This window comes from Anomaloglossus baeobatrachus, chromosome 4 (assembly GCF_048569485.1).
Source record: "Anomaloglossus baeobatrachus isolate aAnoBae1 chromosome 4, aAnoBae1.hap1, whole genome shotgun sequence".
Taxonomy (NCBI): domain Eukaryota; kingdom Metazoa; phylum Chordata; class Amphibia; order Anura; family Aromobatidae; genus Anomaloglossus; species Anomaloglossus baeobatrachus.
Window position 1 is genome coordinate 450047348 of NC_134356.1, and position 18129 is coordinate 450065476.

Here is an 18129-nt window from a genome sequence, read left to right on the forward strand (position 1 = left end):
TACATATACAGTTAGGTCCAGAAATATTTTTACAGTGACACAAGTTTTGTTATTTTAGCTGTTTACAAAAACATGTTCAGAAATACAATTATATATATAATATGGGCTGAAAGTGCACACTCCCAGCTGCAATATGAGAGTTTTCACATCCAAATCGGAGAAAGGCTTTAGGAATCCTAGCTCTGTAATGCATAGCCTCCTCTTATTCAAGGGACCAAAAGTAATTGGACAAGGGACTCTAAGGGCTGCAATTAACTCTGAAGGCGTCTCCCTCGTTAACCTGTAATCAATGAAGTAGTTAAAAGGTCTGGGGTTGATTACAGGTGTGTGGTTTTGCATTTGGAAGCTGTTGCTGTGACCAGACAACATGTGGTCTAAGGAACTCTCAATTGAGGTGAAGCAGAACATCCTGAGGCTGAAAAAAAAGAAAAAATCCATCAGAGAGATAGCAAACATGCTTGGAGTAGCAAAATCAACAGTCGGGTACATTCTGAGAAAAAAGGAATTGACTGGTGAGCTTGGGAACTCAAAAAGGCATCAATTCCAAAAATAGACAGGCCAGAGTTAAATTTGCTGAAAAACACCTCATGAAGCCAGCTCAGTTCTGGAAAAGTATTCTATGGACAGGTGAGACCAAGATCAACCTGTACCAGAATGATGGGAAGAAAAAAGTTTGGAGAAGAAAGGGAACGGCACATGATCCAAGGCACACCACATCCTCTGTAAAACATGGTGGAGGCAACGTGATGGCATGGGCATGCATGGCTTTCAATGGCACTGGGTCACTTGTGTTTATTGATGACATAACAGCAGACAAGAGTAGCCGGATGAATTCTGAAGTGTACCGGGATATACTTTCAGCCCAGATTCAACCAAATGCCGCAAAGTTGATCGGACGGCGCTTCATAGTACAGATGGACAATGACCCCAAGCATACAGCCAGAGCTACCCAGGAGTTCATGAGTGCAAAAAAGTGGAACATTCTGCAATGGCCAAGTCAATCACCAGATCTTAACCCAATTGAGCATGCATTTCACTTGCTCAAATCCAGACTTAAGACGGAAAGACCCACAAACAAGCAAGACCTGAAGGCTGCGGCTGTAAAGGCCTGGCAAAGCATTAAGAAGGAGGAAACCCAGCGTTTGGTGATGTCCATGGGTTCCAGACTTAAGGCAGTGATTGCCTCCAAAGGATTCGCAACAAAATATTGAAAATAAACATTTTTTTTTGGGTTTGGTTTATTTGTCCAATTACTTTTGACCTCCTAAAATGTGGAGTGTTTGTAAAGAAATGTGTACAATTCCTACAATTTCTATCAGATATTTTTATTCAAACCTTCAAATTAAACGTTACAATCTGCACTTGAATTCTGTTGTAGAGGTTTCATTTCAAATCCAATGTGGTGGCATGCAGAGCCCAACTCGCGAACATTGTGTCACTGTCCAAATATTTCTGGACCTAACTGTATATCCAGTGTATTCATTTTTAGCAGATTCAGTAGATACATTGATCTTTATTAGCGAACCAGACATATTCTTAAAGTGTTGCAAGGGTGTTCCTTTGGCTATTTGGCCCCCTTAGCATGTAAGCATGTCCCTGTAGGTGTGCTAACATGCTAATGAATGTGCAGCGTCAGAGGATGGTCGCACTCACCTCTGTAGCCATTGCGTCAAAATCCAGAATTTCAACTAGAGTGCATGATCCCGGACTTTCAGCCATGTGCACTACATGAGGTTGAAGCCAGGACGCGTACACCCGGCTTCATAGTGCGCTTAGACAGGGATCATGCGCACTAAGCCGAAATCCAGGAGTCGGACGCGGTGGCAGCAGAGAGGTGAGAGCAACCATCCTCTGATGCTGTGCATTCATTAGCATGCCCACAGGGGCGTGCTTACATGTTAAGGGGGCCAACTAGCTAAGGGAACTAATGCCCTTGTGACTAGTCCCTGCGCTCATTAGTATATCATATGGGATCTTTGGAAATACTTTTTCTAAAGATCTCTTTATCTTTATCTCTGCTACTAGAGACAGGGACAGTTAGGCAGGATTAGCAATATGCACCCAAAACTGCTCGTGGTTTTTGGTGCATATTACACCTGACAGGTTCCCTTTAAGGTCCGCTCACAAGAACCAAGCATGAATGTAGTGCAATCTCTCAGGGTGCAGTCATCTTTGCTTGGTCTTCAGTGAACCAGATAGCTCCCAATTTTGGAAGATAAGATACTGACAGGGAAAGATTTTCTGCATTAGGTCCCACTCTGCCTGATGAAAAGGTTTTAAGTCTTCACTACTATATCTAACTGCATGTTGGAATACTCAAATAACGTGTCATCAGGGGGCAGAGGCTATGGTCAAGGGGCAGAGGCTATGGTCAGGGGGCAGAGGCTGCGGTCATTGCCATAGCCTCTGCTCACTTCTTGAAACAAAGAGTCATCAGTGACGCTCATTTCAGGGGCTCATCCCTGTCCTGTCCCTGCTCACTGTATGATGTGCACAACACACGCTCTGTTGTCACCTTATAAGAATAGTAATAAGGCGGCAACAGAGCGGTCATTTCCAGCATACAGGAGACTAGTGCAACTCCCGCAGGTGACGTCACTTGCTTCTGCCGGGTATTCTGAAACCGCTCTGTTGCCCTCTTATTGCGAGTCATCTACCGACAACAGAGCGTGTGTTGTGCATATTGCACAGTGCGCAGGGACAGAGCATTTTAGGGAGGGTTGGGTACCTCAGCATGCACTGCGAATTCTCAAACCAAGCGTCATCAGACAGGAAGTGAAAAAATTATAGAAAATCAGATAGAGTAGTGAGGGAAAGACCTGGAATTTTTAAAGCAAGTATATTAGAAAATAGCTTAGATTATGGCATCAAATAGGAAGTTAGGAGGAAAGTGACTTTGCCTTTGGAACACCCCTTTAAGCTACATTTACACTACAAGATAATCGTGAACACGTATTGTGCAAAGCACTTGTTTCACAATTATCTTGCCATGTTACCAGGCTGCCAATCTCCCAGTAAACGATGGGGTGAAATGACCTTTAGCGCAGTTCAGAATATCATCGTTCTTGGTATATCTTTTTGTGTATACAGGACTCGTACTGCGAAGAACCACAGCAATCTACGCACACTGAGCAATCTACTATAGATCATTCAGTGAGCATCATTTACTTACAAGCATTTACCGATCGGCCTGTTGCATCGTGTTACTGTGACGCCCCTGAACTAGTCAGGGTGTCACAGGGTACTGCACTACTTTCTCTTTTGGTGCAGAGCTCAACCCCCCATGGTTCTTGGATCCTAACCTTTGGTATTGCTCCATCAGCATTCAAATCCTAGCCGCACCTCACACCACATCCTGTCAGGCACACCAGTGGTTGGTCTAGCTGGAACAGGGCCACCCGCCTAGGGGTCAGGCAGACTGTAGGAGGGGCTGAGTGAGTTGAGTGGTAGCCCTCAGAAAGTGAGAAGCTGGAGGGAGTTGGAGCTCCCTGGGAGACGTTTTCTAGGTCGCAGACGGTGGTCTGGGACCGGAAGTGTCGGAAACCCGGTTGCAGGGTATTAGAGAGGGGTGCCAGACTTAGTTTGGGAGAACAGTCGGCACCGGAAAATCTAGTAACCGAACCGGTACCGAGCACGGCGGGGTACTGGACCCTAGATCAGGGAGTAGCTTCACGCAACCTGATAATTAACCTGTGGAGGATAGTCTCTTTATGAACTTTCCCCAAGAGCTCAGAGATCGAATGCATCAACACAACTAGGGGGATAGGGCTCTCTAGCTTATGCGGCCCACTGAGATCCCAAGTGTCAGCCATCGAGAGCACAGCTCCTCTAACTAACCGTAGGGAGAGGGACCCCGAAAGCTTCAGGCTGAGGGGTCACTCAGAACACTCTAAATTAGTGCATGGAGGCAGGTCCAGAACCATCAGCAATACCCACGGGGACGGATTCCCGGACGAGCATCCCCTAAAGCGGCAGCGGCACCCAGAGACTTGGTTTACTTCTATGTCAGAGTCTGCTTAATGGTCGCACCAACATCCATACGGCCTGAGTGAGTACGCTGCTGTCCCCTGAATCTCCCTGCCTGGCCTGCACCACGCTCCCCTACACCTCCACCTTCCAGAGTCCCGGGGCTTCCCCTACCCATGGAGGGAAGTCATCTGGCTGCCCCACTCCATCTCCACCCGGGTACTCCCATCGGTAGCGGAGGTACTCCCCTTACTGCAAACCATGGGTGGCATCATGAACATTAATCCCCTGTAAATAGCCCCCTTTCACTTTCGGGTGACCCCAAGCTCCCGGGTCCGGAGACCCTCGAGCCACGGCAAACCCCAGATCCAAGCAGTCTGACTGCTGCAGGGGCGGTACATTATCATATCTTATGGAAGATTACATCCCAAGGATCTGTTCATTTAACCCTTTCACAGATATTAATAATTAGCACACAATCCAATAACTGACAACTTCCTTGCAACAACCTACGCTATCTTATTTCTGAATACCAGTAGTGAGTGGTAAAGTCATGGCTGTGGTGTTACTGTACAGGTATAGAATCAGTACTGTTGTTCTGCAAATTTACCTGGACTCTAGCACTGAATCAAAGGTGAGGTTGCCCCAATTATCAGAGAAAATGCCATTTCTTTTTAACCTTTGTGTTGCCTGAAGAATTAAGAATCCCCTCAAATTGGCACAGCCGCTTGCAAGATTTCGCACTTCCTTCTCAAGGACAACCAAGGGAGAACTCGCAGCTTTATTATAGAATCATTTTTAATAAGCCTTTTTAAAGCCGCTGAGAGAAAGGGAAAGTAATTTGGCAGTTGGAAAAAGCTCCGTGAGGGATCCCAAGGCTGCCCAGTTAAGACATTTATGAAGCAATACTTTTGGGACCTCCACTGCTATTTTCCTGGGCCTCAGGGGGGATGGAAGTACGAAGCTTAGATTCAGAAAGTACTCTGGAGGGATCTGATTATTTCTGCTTGCTATTAGCCACACTCCATGTGAGCTGAAATTACACGGGCAGGGAATTATTACCCAGCCTGTCTAGAAATACCTAATCTAGAATACCAGTGAAAGGCCAAAATGGCAAGAACAGGAAGGAAGAGCTCGCTGCCCAAATAGAGTAATTTGATAGTAAATGGAAAAAAACTATCAATTAGAAAAAACTATATGAATGAATATTAATCTATTATAACATTAGAGCATAATTTCAATACCTGCCAGCTAGAAGTGGCAGCAAAGCTACTATACGTAGCATCTCACATCTGCTTCCTACTCTCTGAGCGTGTGGAGGTCCTCTGGCCAAGACATATCTGTAATCTTTAGGATAATCTATCAGTGCAGCAATATACCATATTTCCCCAAAAATAAGACAGGGTCTTATATTAGTGTTTGTTCCGAAAGATGTGCTAGGGCTTATTTTCAGGGGATGTCATATTTTTCCATGAACAATAATTCTCATTTATTCTTGAATAAAAAAAACCCAATACGACATTCATTCAAATATAATATCACATTCTGGAACATCATCATAACTCTCCAAACCCTGCGTATAACACGTGTGTTTATCCACCAATCTATCCTCTATCTGGTTATATATCTCTTATCTATCATCTATCTATCATCTATCTGTCCATCCAATATCTATTTGCCCATCAATCTATCCATAAATCTATCCATCTAATATCTATATCTTATCTATCTCTTTATCTATATATCCATACACACACACACACACACACACACACACACACACACACAGACAAACACACACACACAGACAAACACACACACACACACACACACACACACCACACACACACACACACACACACACACACACACACACACACACACACACCACACACACACACACACACACACACACACACACACACACACACACCACACACACACACACACACACACACCACACACACACACATACACAGACACACACCAGTCTGTCTCCTCTTCAGCTTTAAATTCCTGCAATTAGGAGACCTTTTGATTACAACCTAGTCACATGATGTGATGTTACAATGGTCCTGAAGCAGTGTTATCATCAAGATATAAACGTTGGGGCCCTTAGGAGAGTGGGGGCCCTGTGAAATTTTCCCCTTTGCTCTACTTTCTGCCTAATACCAAGCTTGTATACCAGCCTGTCAACTGTTCAATTCTTTTAGACGTCTATTTCTATTCAATTAAAAGACCTTTGGTCACATGACTGTTAAGCCATCAAAGGTCCTTAAACACCTTAAACAATCTGAACCTCGGAATACAACTGCTGGGGTCCCTAAGAGACTGGAGCCCTGAGAAAATGTGAACTCCCCTAACGTCGGCGCTGATTGTAACTAGGGCTTATTTTTGGAGCAGGGCTTATATTTCAAGCATACTCCAAAAATCCTGTAAAATCATGCTAGGGCTTATTTTCACGGTAGGTCTTATTTTCTAAGAAAAACAGAAGTAGCATCATGAGCTACATCCAAGGACACCAAAGCCCCTTTATTGTAGCATCATGGGAACATCTATGTCAATCCATTTGTGGTACTCATCACAGCGATCTAGCAAAAAGAGGAACATTAACATTCACATTTATTGTAAACTTGGGAGCTGCCTATTGGTGAAAGACCTGTTTTTTCATGTCTGTTTAGTACAGGGGCGGACATATCATTGGTGCAACCTGTGCAGTCGCACAGGTGCCCCATAGGTAAGGGGGCCCACTACTACCGCCAAAGCAGATGGGATTGTGCAATATCATGAGTTATTGGGTTGCAAAGGGCCCATATATTGTTCTTGTACAGGGCTCCTCCTCTGTCTGTGTCCACCAGTGGTTTAGCATATTGGGCCATACAACTTAGGATACACAGTATTTCCCATGCACACAGAACAATCGGTAACAGATCGATCTGTGTACATAGACTGGAAATGTTCTTGGCAGCATATGCCCTATTTCTGCAGGACAATGTGCTGCCGAGAACAAAAGGTCCAAATTAATCAAAGCTTTTACGCTAAAAGATTAGCGTAAAAAGCTTTGAAAAGTTGCAACATTTTTGCGCAACTCAAAGTTGCACAAAAATATGTTTTTTTATATTTTCCTGCCAGTTTAACCTAGCTTCCCCAAAATGGGCAGAGGCGGGGTGGTACAGGGGTGTGATGCCACAGCTCATCTAATTCATGATGAGCTGTAGCATTCCCTATGCCAGAAATCTTCCTCCAGTCATTGACTGAAGTAAGACTTGTAGAGAGGTGCACATCCCTTCAGACGTCTCTGATACTCTAAGAGGTGTTGTGTCTCTTTGTGAATCAGGAGTGTCTGACTCACCGCCTCATCAAGACAACCTGAAGATCGCTGGTCTTGATAAATTGGGGTCATTGAGTTTTAAGCAAGTTTAAGTACCATTTCACCTGTAGAACAAGCATTTTGCTTGTTTGTCAGGTGATTGGCAGCCTTATTATACTGGTCAATTATCAGGAAACAAGTGTTTCTAGACTGCACCCTGTATGTGCCCACAATCAGGACTCACTGTATCGTGGATGCAGCGGGTCCTGACCTCTGGGGCCGCGAGTCTCCTCCACAGGAGAACGCAGGAGACCGCAGCTGCTCGTACCCACGATCAGAGTTCAGTGCGCTGCGGGCTCCTGCTTGTGTTCTCCCTACGGAGGACGCATGCGAATCCGTAGCAAATAACTGACATACTGCGGCTTGGAAAGACATACCGCAGGTCAGTGTTTGCTGCGGAAAAAACAAGTATAATGGGCACGGGATTTCTAGAAATCCATCCACTGTGCTTGTACTGTATAACGCAGCGTTTTGGACGCAGTGAAAACACGCTACATCCAAAACACTGCAAACACTGATTGTGGGCAAACACAATAATAGTGGACATTTATGGACACTCAAGTAATTTTCCATTTTGCAGGTAGAGGATTGAGGTTGAACTACTTCAATTCTTCGCCCAGTGATTTATCTGTTCGGGCAGCAGTCAGAGCTGAACACTTCTTACACCTTGTGTTAACATACTGTCACATGAAATAACAGGGAACACAGGTCATGTCACCAGGGAATTCCTCAAGGGCAGAAGGTTTGGGCCTTGCTGTGGACATCATTTATACCACCATTTCACAATCATAACAAAAATAATGAATACTAATTACTGCAGTTACTAATAGATCCATATAGCATTGTACGTGTTTATATGAGAAGATATAGCCTAAGTTATATGTAAAGGGTTGTTAAAAATCCACATTTAACTTTTAGGATCGCTACTTCCAATAGGTGGCGCTGCGCTAGAGTTTGTCTCCAGTCCTGGAGAGACAATTTGTATATGAGAAGATAACGGAACACTTAAAGGCTACCTACTGACAAAAGTGAGGAATAATTAAAACAATTGCAAAATGTATGTACTGTATATTGCTATTTCCACAGACCCTTGGGACCTTTATTTTTAGCGACAAAAAGAAAAAGTAGTCAACAAGGAACAAAGACAATAAATGCATATTTGTATCATAAAGTCAATTAAAAAGTAAGTATGGAGTTACAGGATAAAACACTGAAGTACAGCAATAAGGCATTCTTAAAAGGGTTTTGATCTCAGAAAAAGATGGCATATTGCTAATACATGCCATCACTCATTGTTTGGTGGGGGTCTGATATCTTCATAAATCAAGTAACAGCTCCATTCAAGTGTGCATGGGAAACTGTTGAGGGGCTGCAGCTCCACATCAGCACTGTGACTTTTACTCTCAGGATTATTGGGCATCTTGAAAATCTCCCCCCAATGATCCAGCCATATGCCATCACTTTCTGAAAGATTAATAGTGCACCCTTCTAAACGGAAATAATTTATATATAATGAATTTTTACTTGCAAATTCAAGTAACAGCCAATGTAATTTATGTATTTTCTCACTCCTGTTTCAGTGAGTCAGTCAGAGACATTAGGCAGGCAGGGAATAGGGAGAAAGGCAAGGGAACTGCAAGTGCATCGTCCCACCCAGTGCACTTGCAGCTCATTAGCATACTATTTCATATATGGTTTTCTATAAAACAGTATCATTTCTACAGGCAAGGAAAGGATTTAATCAACAGTTTGGGCTATAAAATATATTGACAGGTTCTCTTTCAAGGGGTTGACAGGTTCTCTTTCAAGGGGTTGTTCCCTTTCAGTAAATTAATGTCCCTGGATAAAGATTTTTATAAAGAAACTGTCGTGGTCTTCTCTCTGTTGTTAAGTTTTGTGACAGGTTCTGGATCAGTATCTCACTTTACCTTGTGAGACTCTGCTGATTAAATGGATTCCCTTTCCTTGGGGAGGAGGAGGTTTATGTCATTTTACCTTTCAGCAGCTCCTGTCTCCTGGTCAGATGTTTCCGGTTTGGCCACTCTCAGGTCCTCTATATACCCTCTACTTCCTGCAGAGGGTGTCGGTTATTTTCATTCATTTGGAAGCTTTGTTGGCTGCAACATTGGTGCAGGCTGCAACAGTGCTAGGTGTGCTGGTTGTACGGTATGGAAGTTCCCCATAATCTGTTTTCTTCCCCCCCTTTTTTGCTGTTTCCCCTTGTGCACTTTTAGTGCTCCTTTGTGTGTGGTTGCCGTGTGTATGAGTTGTCGTTTTCCCCTGTCCATGTCTAGTTGTGGGGTTTGTGTTTACGGTACTGGCTCACCTCTCGGGTGGAGGTGGGGAATTACATCAGGGCTTGGACAGGAGTGAGGGACACGCTGGTGACTTCAACCTCGCTACCATCAAGCGTACCTCTAACCTGAGGGACAGCGCAGGGTATGCATTCTGAGGGTCAGCTTAGGTGTCCCGGTCCTGTTATTTGCCCCCGTGACAGAAACAAACCGCACTGTGCTTACCTTCCCCGGGCCCATTGATAAGTCTTCGCTGACACTCCTGATGGCTAGCATTGGCTGCGGTGCTGACAGCATGGTAGGCAATCAGTGAGCTCAGTGGCTCCACCTGTATAAATGGAATGCCCCTTTCAATGTCACTAAGTGCATTGATTGGCTACTGCGCTGTCAATATGACATCAGCACTACAGCTAATGCCAGACCCTGGAGCCAGCACCTGAGACTCATTGATAGACCCAGGAAGGGGAGTACATTATAGGTTTTTGTTTTTTTTTTTTTTTAATATTAATCTGCCGCCAGGGTCATTCATGTACTGAAAGGGAACAATCACTTTAAACCACTATAACATTTTTACATGCGCATATTATAGCTAGTTCTACCCACGCCCCATGACCCAAAGGAATTCCCCAGGATTTCCCACAATAACTACTATACAAACTAATTAATTTCAAAATTATTTACATAAATAATTGGTCCATGATTTTAACAAAACATCATCTGATGCAAGATATATTAGAACAAAATGTATATTTATAATGGTGTTTTTGCCATTACTTACATGTGTGAGTCTTCTTGGTTATAGACAGACCTGGGAAAAAGGAGAAAAAAATAATCAGAAAAATCCTCTTTGGCATAATGTAATATTATGGCACAAGGACTACATATCTTATGGTCAGGAATCGAGACTTAATTTCTATAAGTGTATCGTAATTGAGGTCACTACTCAAAATTGCAGAAATAGTCTAGAGAGATGTTCCTCTCATTGAGACGGTCCAATTCATTATGAGCATATTCTCAAGAGGTCTTTTAGAGAGGTTTCAGTATGTGCTTTTCGCAAAATGTAGGTGATGACATCTAAAAATAATAAAGTAACATCTAATGCACCAGCCCACCTAAAGTCTTATAGATATACTGTTTATGTTTCTATTAATTGGTCAATCAAAGCTTTTGGTAGGGTAATGAGGCATATAAGGGTCCACAAATAAACTTTTAAGTAGCGAGAAATTTTAGCATGAGCTGCAAACTGTTTTATAAATGAATACAAAATGATCATTCTAGTTCAAGTCTGTCTCTCTCATTGTTACTCTTATTATTAATCCCCCCCTTTTATACTACGATGTACCGTAAGTCAATGACGTGGCGAGGCCAAACATCCAACACCTGGAGATAGCTTTGTCACCTGACTGGCACTGGCGGGGAACTGTGCCCATGCCATCATTGAAGTACGCTAGATAAAACTGGGAGCTGAACTCCCACTATAATTGTGAAAATTGTAAATAATTTTGATAATTTATCCCCTTAAACGCTATGGCAAAAAGTGGCTTTGGCACTTAAGGAGTTTGAAATAGGAAGCCTCTCCCTTTGTCTATCTTTGTCTATCTAATATCCACCCCCATTTCATTACTATGGCAGCTGTAGGCCTAACAATATTTTCCAGGCAAGCATATCTACTAAGGCCCCCATACACAGTTCTATTACTCACCCAGCTAATAAAAAATAAAAAAACATGTAAAAATAATCAGGCAATTTTCTCCATGCAGACATGTCACAACCAGCTGGCAGCAGCTTTTTCTGCTTTCTCTATAGTGAGCACATGAATGCTTGACCAAGTATTCTTGAGTAGGGGGAAATCAGGATAGAAGCTCAAACAGTTGACAATTATCTAAGATGTGTGGGCACTTTAGGTCCAGAGGCCAAGTCTAATTGGCTGTCAGTATAACACTGCTAGGCTGGCATAATACACTGCACTGCATGAGTAGTGCAGTGTATAAGGTAAATGATCACAATTAGTGATCTGTGAGCGTGCTTGCCACTACTCGATACTCCATCGAACATTAGGGTGCTCGGGTACTCACGGTGTTTTGCCGAGTGTCACGAACCACGAACACAACACACAAGCTCACTTCACTGCATGACGTGAGAAGCACACCAGGGAGAGCCATTCGCAGTCTCTGAATGGCTCTCACTTGGGGGTTAAAACAACGCTTTTGGATGCACTATGTCCAAAAAAAACAAAAACGCCCTTCTCACCCCGGAAATGCTTTGCATATGGCTGGCTGAACCGAACGGGCCAATTATTGACATTTATTATACTCGTTACTCAAGTTGAGCCCTTTCAGATTGTGTGGCCTGCCCGGCTTGAGTAACAAGCACCCGAGCATTTTAGTGCTCGCCCATCACTAGTAATCACATTTTAAAATCTAATATTGTTTTAAAGTGTAAAAAAGCAGGAAAAAAAACACAACAATGTCACTTTAGTAGAAAAGAAAACAGAAAAAAACTGCTCGAATTTGTTTTTGCGACATCTGAACTATTCATTACTATAAACCTATCCTGTTATTTATCCTGTGAAGTGTACACCATGAAGTAAAACAAAACCAGAGCTGCTGTTTTTTTATTTTTTTTAATTTTTTTATTTTATTCACTTATATAGCACCATCAATTTCCACAGCGCTTACAGACAACTTCATCACTGATCACAATGGGGCTCACAATCTGGTTTCCCCCCACATACAAATTTGAGTTTAGGCAATTTAGAGTACCTGTAAGAAACTGCCACACAGGGTTTGGCTCAAAAATCGGCGAGTGTCAGGACTACTTCTGTCAGACACTCCACATGATGCTGCTTTTGAGTTGCACAGACAGGCTCGGGCATCGAACATCTGTGCTCCTGTTACTAATCGGGCTTGCAGGAGTTAATTCCTGCTAGCCTGTAGATTACTGCTTGAGTCACATGTTGCTGGAGACCTATCACAGTCACCTCTGCCCTTTTTCAGATGGTGGAGCCTATTTTACCATGCCGATGATAGCTTTATGTGATCCAGGTACTTGTGCTTTATTATCCTGTTGCTGGTGAACTTCTGTGTGCTGTTTGGTGTGTTGTGGAAACACTCTTGGTGTCTGATTTTTACTCCCTTCCTTTAGTTTCCTCCTGATCATGTATTGCCTATACCTCTGGGAGTGATTGCTGTGTGTTTCAGTTTTGGTTTCCCCCCTGTCAATATGTTTGGGATTGACCACTCCTGCCCCAGCCCTCTCCTGGGTGGAGCACCCTCGTTGGGCCACTAAACCAGGATTGTTTAAGAGCTAGGGCAAGGAAGGCGGCTCAAACATTGTCACCTTCAGACGTACCTTTGGGATCAGGGTCAGCCAGGGTTCCCCTAGCCTGAAGACCAGTTTAGGCTTCCCTGTTCCTAGTGATCTCATCACACCCCATGACAGAAACCCACACAAACACGAGGGGAACATACTTCAGGATCCCACAGCTGTGAGGCTATTTTCCTATGATGATCTTTTGGTTAGGTTTTGATGTTGCAGAATTTTGGTACCATTTCTGCACCTAGAATGTAAATTAGATCATTTGTGGGTTTTTTACATGCGTTTTTATCTCTAGTTGGTATGTCATATTTTAAATAAAGCTGATAATTTCTATTTATGGAAACGCACTAATAAAGCATGTGCTTTTTTACCTGTAGATTTTCATAATCTAATGCAAGTATATGAGAAAAAATCTCAACAGAAGACCCTGTGTATTTGCAAGAGAAATTGACATGTTGCAAATTCAAAATGCTCACTACAGGTCAGAATACACTGAATAAAAAAGAAACAGTGGGCAAAGATTTCTATAAATTACAGTCACTTTGCTAGACTGGTAAGATGCGATGGTTTTTGATGCAGCAAAAATATGCAGCATCAAAATCCCACCAAAAACTCATTGTGGGCACACGCCCCAAGGCTACAGTGTTAACCACTGACTCACTATACTGCTGTTTTCATTCATTTTGTCTTTTAAAGATAGAAAACTGATCATAAAGTGGTATGCAGACCAAAATACTATTAATAAAAATTACAGCTCATCAAGCAAAAAACAATCAATCACATAGCTATGTACTGTTAACAGTTTTTTAATGCAAAAGTTTAAATGTAGTTGCTGCATAATTGTATGTAGCCGCAGAATAAAGTCAACATGTCAAATATACTGCATGGTTAACAGCATAAAAAATGTAAAGAACTGGAAAAAATGTACTAAAAAGTGATGAAATAGTTGTTTGAAAAGTAAATTGTACCACTGAAAATTACACCTTTTCCTCCAAAAAAACAACTCCCACGCAGCTCAATGGAAACATTAAAAGGGTGTGGTTCTAAAAATGACTTCTTTTTTTAAAGTGTATTTATTGTGCAATGGGAGTAAATAAAATATGTTTTTTTATTTTTTTATTTTAAAGTGTGTATATTGTGCAATTGGAATAAATCCCAAAATAAGTTTTATTTTTATTGCCATAATTGTACAGATCTACAAAATAAAGGTATTGTACATAGAATAGTCAACCACGGCACTCAGTAAGATCAAAAGATAAGTATACTGTTACCTTTAAGTAACATGTTATGTCACATAGATAACTGCGTAAAATTCAAAAGAAAATACAAGGCAGATCTGCTGATCTTTTCCATTTCTCCCACCAAGTGATTTCAAAAGTAAGTAATAAATACGCTAAAATACAACTTACAGACAAGCTCTCAAACAGCTACAATTAGGTCCAGAAATATTTGGACAGTGACACAATTTTCGCGAGTTGGGCTCTGCATGCCACCACATTGGATTTGAAATGAAACCTCTACAACAGAATTCAAGTGCAGATTGTAACGTTTAATTTGAAGGTTTGAACAAAAATATCTGATAGAAATTGTAGGAATTGTACACATTTCTTTACAAACACTCCACATTTTAGGAGGTCAAAAGTAATTGGACAAATAAACCAAACCCAAACAAAATATTTTTATTTTCAATATTTTGTTGCGAATCCTTTGGAGGCAATAACTGCCTTAAGTCTGGAACCCATGGACATCACCAAACGCTGGGTTTCCTCCTTCTTAATGCTTTGCCAGGCCTTTACAGCCGCAGTCTTCAGGTCTTGCTTGTTTGTGGGTCTTTCCGTCTTAAGTCTGGATTTGAGCAAGTGAAATGCATGCTCAATTGGGTTAAGATCTGGTGATTGACTTGGCCATTGCAGAATGTTCCACTTTTTTGCACTCATGAACTCCTGGGTAGCTTTGGCTGTATGCTTGGGGTCATTGTCCATCTGTACTATGAAGCGCCGTCCGATCAACTTTGCGGCATTTGGCTGAATCTGGGCTGAAAGTATATCCCGGTACACTTCAGAATTCATCCGGCTACTCTTGTCTGCTGTTATGTCATCAATAAACACAAGTGACCCAGTGCCATTGAAAGCCATGCATGCCCATGCCATCACGTTGCCTCCACCATGTTTTACAGAGGATGTGGTGTGCCTTGGATCATGTGCCGTTCCCTTTCTTCTCCAAACTTTTTTCTTCCCATCATTCTGGTACAGGTTGATCTTTGTCTCATCTGTCCATAGAATACTTTTCCAGAACTGAGCTGGCTTCATGAGGTGTTTTTCAGCAAATTTAACTCTGGCCTGTCTATTTTTGGAAATGATGAATGGTTTGCATCTAGATGTGAACCCTTTGTATTTACTTTCATGGAGTCTTCTCTTTACTGTTGACTTAGAGACAGATACACCTACTTCACTGAGAGTGTTCTGGACTTCAGTTGATGTTGTGAACGGGTTCTTCTTCACCAAAGAAAGTATGCGGCGATCATCCACCACTGTTGTCATCCGTGGACGCCCAGGCCTTTTTGAGTTCCCAAGCTCACCAGTCAATTCCTTTTTTCTCAGAATGTACCCGACTGTTGATTTTGCTACTCCAAGCATGTCTGCTATCTCTCTGATGGATTTTTTCTTTTTTTTCAGCCTCAGGATGTTATGCTTCACCTCAATTGAGAGTTCCTTAGACCGCATGTTGTCTGGTCACAGCAACAGCTTCCAAATGCAAAACCACACACCTGTAATCAACCCCAGACCTTTTAACTACTTCATTGATTACAGGTTAACGAGGGAGACGCCTTCAGAGTTAATTGCAGCCCTTAGAGTCCCTTGTCCAATTACGTTTGGTCCCTTGAAAAAGAGGAGGCTATGCATTACAGAGCTATGATTCCTAAACCCTTTCTCCGATTTGGATGTGAAAACTCTCATATTGCAGCTGGGAGTGTGCACTTTCAGCCCATATTATATATATAATTGTATTTCTGAACATGTTTTTGTGAACAGCTAAAATAACAAAACTTGTGTCACTGTCCAAATATTTCTGGACCTAACTGTATGTTGACCAAAAGATATCAAAGTTAATGTCTTTAAAATGCTACTGTGTTAAATATATATACATATATATATACATATATATATATATATATGTATATACACACACACACACACACACACACACACAGTATATATGCTGCATCATAACAGCCTATACTTGGATGGTCCCATTAATAAAACATTTAAACTCTCATCACATAGTGGAAGATATTTTGCAGAACCTTTAATTGACAAATATTAGACCCAGCCATTGAGAAAATTTCACCCAACAATATAAGTTGTATGCCCTAGTGACTTATCCACAGTTGTAGTTAATATTTGTTTCCCTTAGTTCAATATAACTAAACAATTAAAGTTTTGGCCAAAATGATGTTTACCCCTGCCCAGGAGCATAACGGTCATAGCGCAAACCATGATTGGCATTTTGATTTCAATAGTATGTTCACCATCAGGATGCAGTTGAATACAACAATGGGGGGTGGAGCCGTCAGCTTCATACTCCACAATTCAGTCTGAGAAATGATGTTAAGCCAGCTTTACATGTTACGATTTCGCATATGATATCGTATGCGATCGTAACTGCCCCCATCGTATGTGCGGCACGTTCAATTTGTTGAATGTGCCACACAAATGATTAACCCCAGTCACATGTACTTACCCGTCCATACGACCTCAATGTGGGCGGCGAACGTCCACTTCCTGGAGTGGGAGGGACGTTCGGCGTCACATCGACGTCACGCGGCAGCCGGCCAATAGAAGCGGAGGGGCGGAGATGAGCGGGACGTAAACATCTCGCCCACCTCCTTCCTTCCGCAATGCTGGCCAGGAGCCACAGGATGCAGGTAAGATCTGTTCATCATTCCCGGGGTGTCACACACAGCAATGTGTGCTACCCCGGGTACGATGAACAATCTGACGTTCAATTTTTAGGAATTGAACGACGTGCATGCGATGCGATGAACGTTTTAACGTTCAATCGCACATACCTGTCACACACTACAAAGTACCTTACGATGATGGATGTGATTCACTTACAACGTGACCCCGCCGACACATCGTAAGATATATTGTAGCGTGTAAAGCGGGCTTTAGGTGAGACGTTTTTTGTCAGTCATTATTTGTGGAGGACACTGTGGGCATTATACTGTGCGGGAGATTATTGGAGCCATGATTCTGTATGCGATTGTGGTAGCAAGATACTGTGTGGGGGATTGTGAGAGTCATGATACTGAGTGGGGGCCTGTTGGGTATCATTATATGAGAGTGACTGTATTGACACCATAGTGTATGGGAGACTGTAGAGTCATATTGTGAGGTGGGCAGTGGGAATATCATGCAGTGTAGGAGGCTGTAGAGTCACTCATCATACTTTCTGTAGAGTTGTGGGGAGAGAGGGTTCACTTTGCGGGCATCATATTTTAGGAGTTAGCCATTTGGTCGTCTTATTGTGTGTGTGGGAATTTTTTGGGGGGGGATATTGTGTATGAGAATGCATTGTGGGGTATAATACTGGTATGGGCATCATACTATATGGGGGCCATGTAAGCAGTATTGTAGTGGATGAGAACACTAAAGGGCAATATCTGTTAAGTGCCACAGTATATGTCCATTACCTTGTGTTTAAAGTTGGGAATATGCCCTTCTGTAATATTGCCTATGTGTCTGTGACATGACCCCTGCTTACTCACCCCCAAAAAATTGGGGGGGAGGGTGAATTGGGCTTTAATGTGGTCTCTTGCTATGTGGCCCAATAACTTCTAGCTGGCATCCAGCTCCAACCTTATTTGTCCACAGATACTCACAGACAATGATAAAAAGCAATGAATTCAGTTGGCAGCACTTGAGAACTCGGGAACATTGCAAGATTGTGGAAACAAAGGGATGATGCCAAAAGCAGCTCAAGGCAAAAACACAGCAACTTGGACATTGAATGCCCTTGTGTAGGACAATGGGGCCATTAATGATAATCTGCGTCTGCTACTTCAAGTGCTCTGAGTAATTTTAGAGTTCGGTTTCACAAATTGTTAATGGCGTTCTAATGTTCACTAAGAAACATAAATCATGGGTTGGGGGCAAGGACAAGGGACAACTGGCGGAT

The 18129-nt window shown here is 42.5% G+C and overlaps 1 protein-coding gene across 1 annotated transcript in view; it reads right to left on the reverse strand.

Annotated features, from left to right (window-relative positions):
- RORA (RAR related orphan receptor A) overlaps positions 1 to 18129 on the reverse strand; it is a 492964-nt gene that overhangs the window by 182081 nt on the left and 292754 nt on the right. The window contains exon 2 of the mRNA XM_075345593.1: positions 10409 to 10438. Within this exon, the coding sequence (XP_075201708.1) occupies positions 10409 to 10438 (30 nt within the window). The remainder of the gene's footprint in view (positions 1 to 10408; positions 10439 to 18129) is intronic.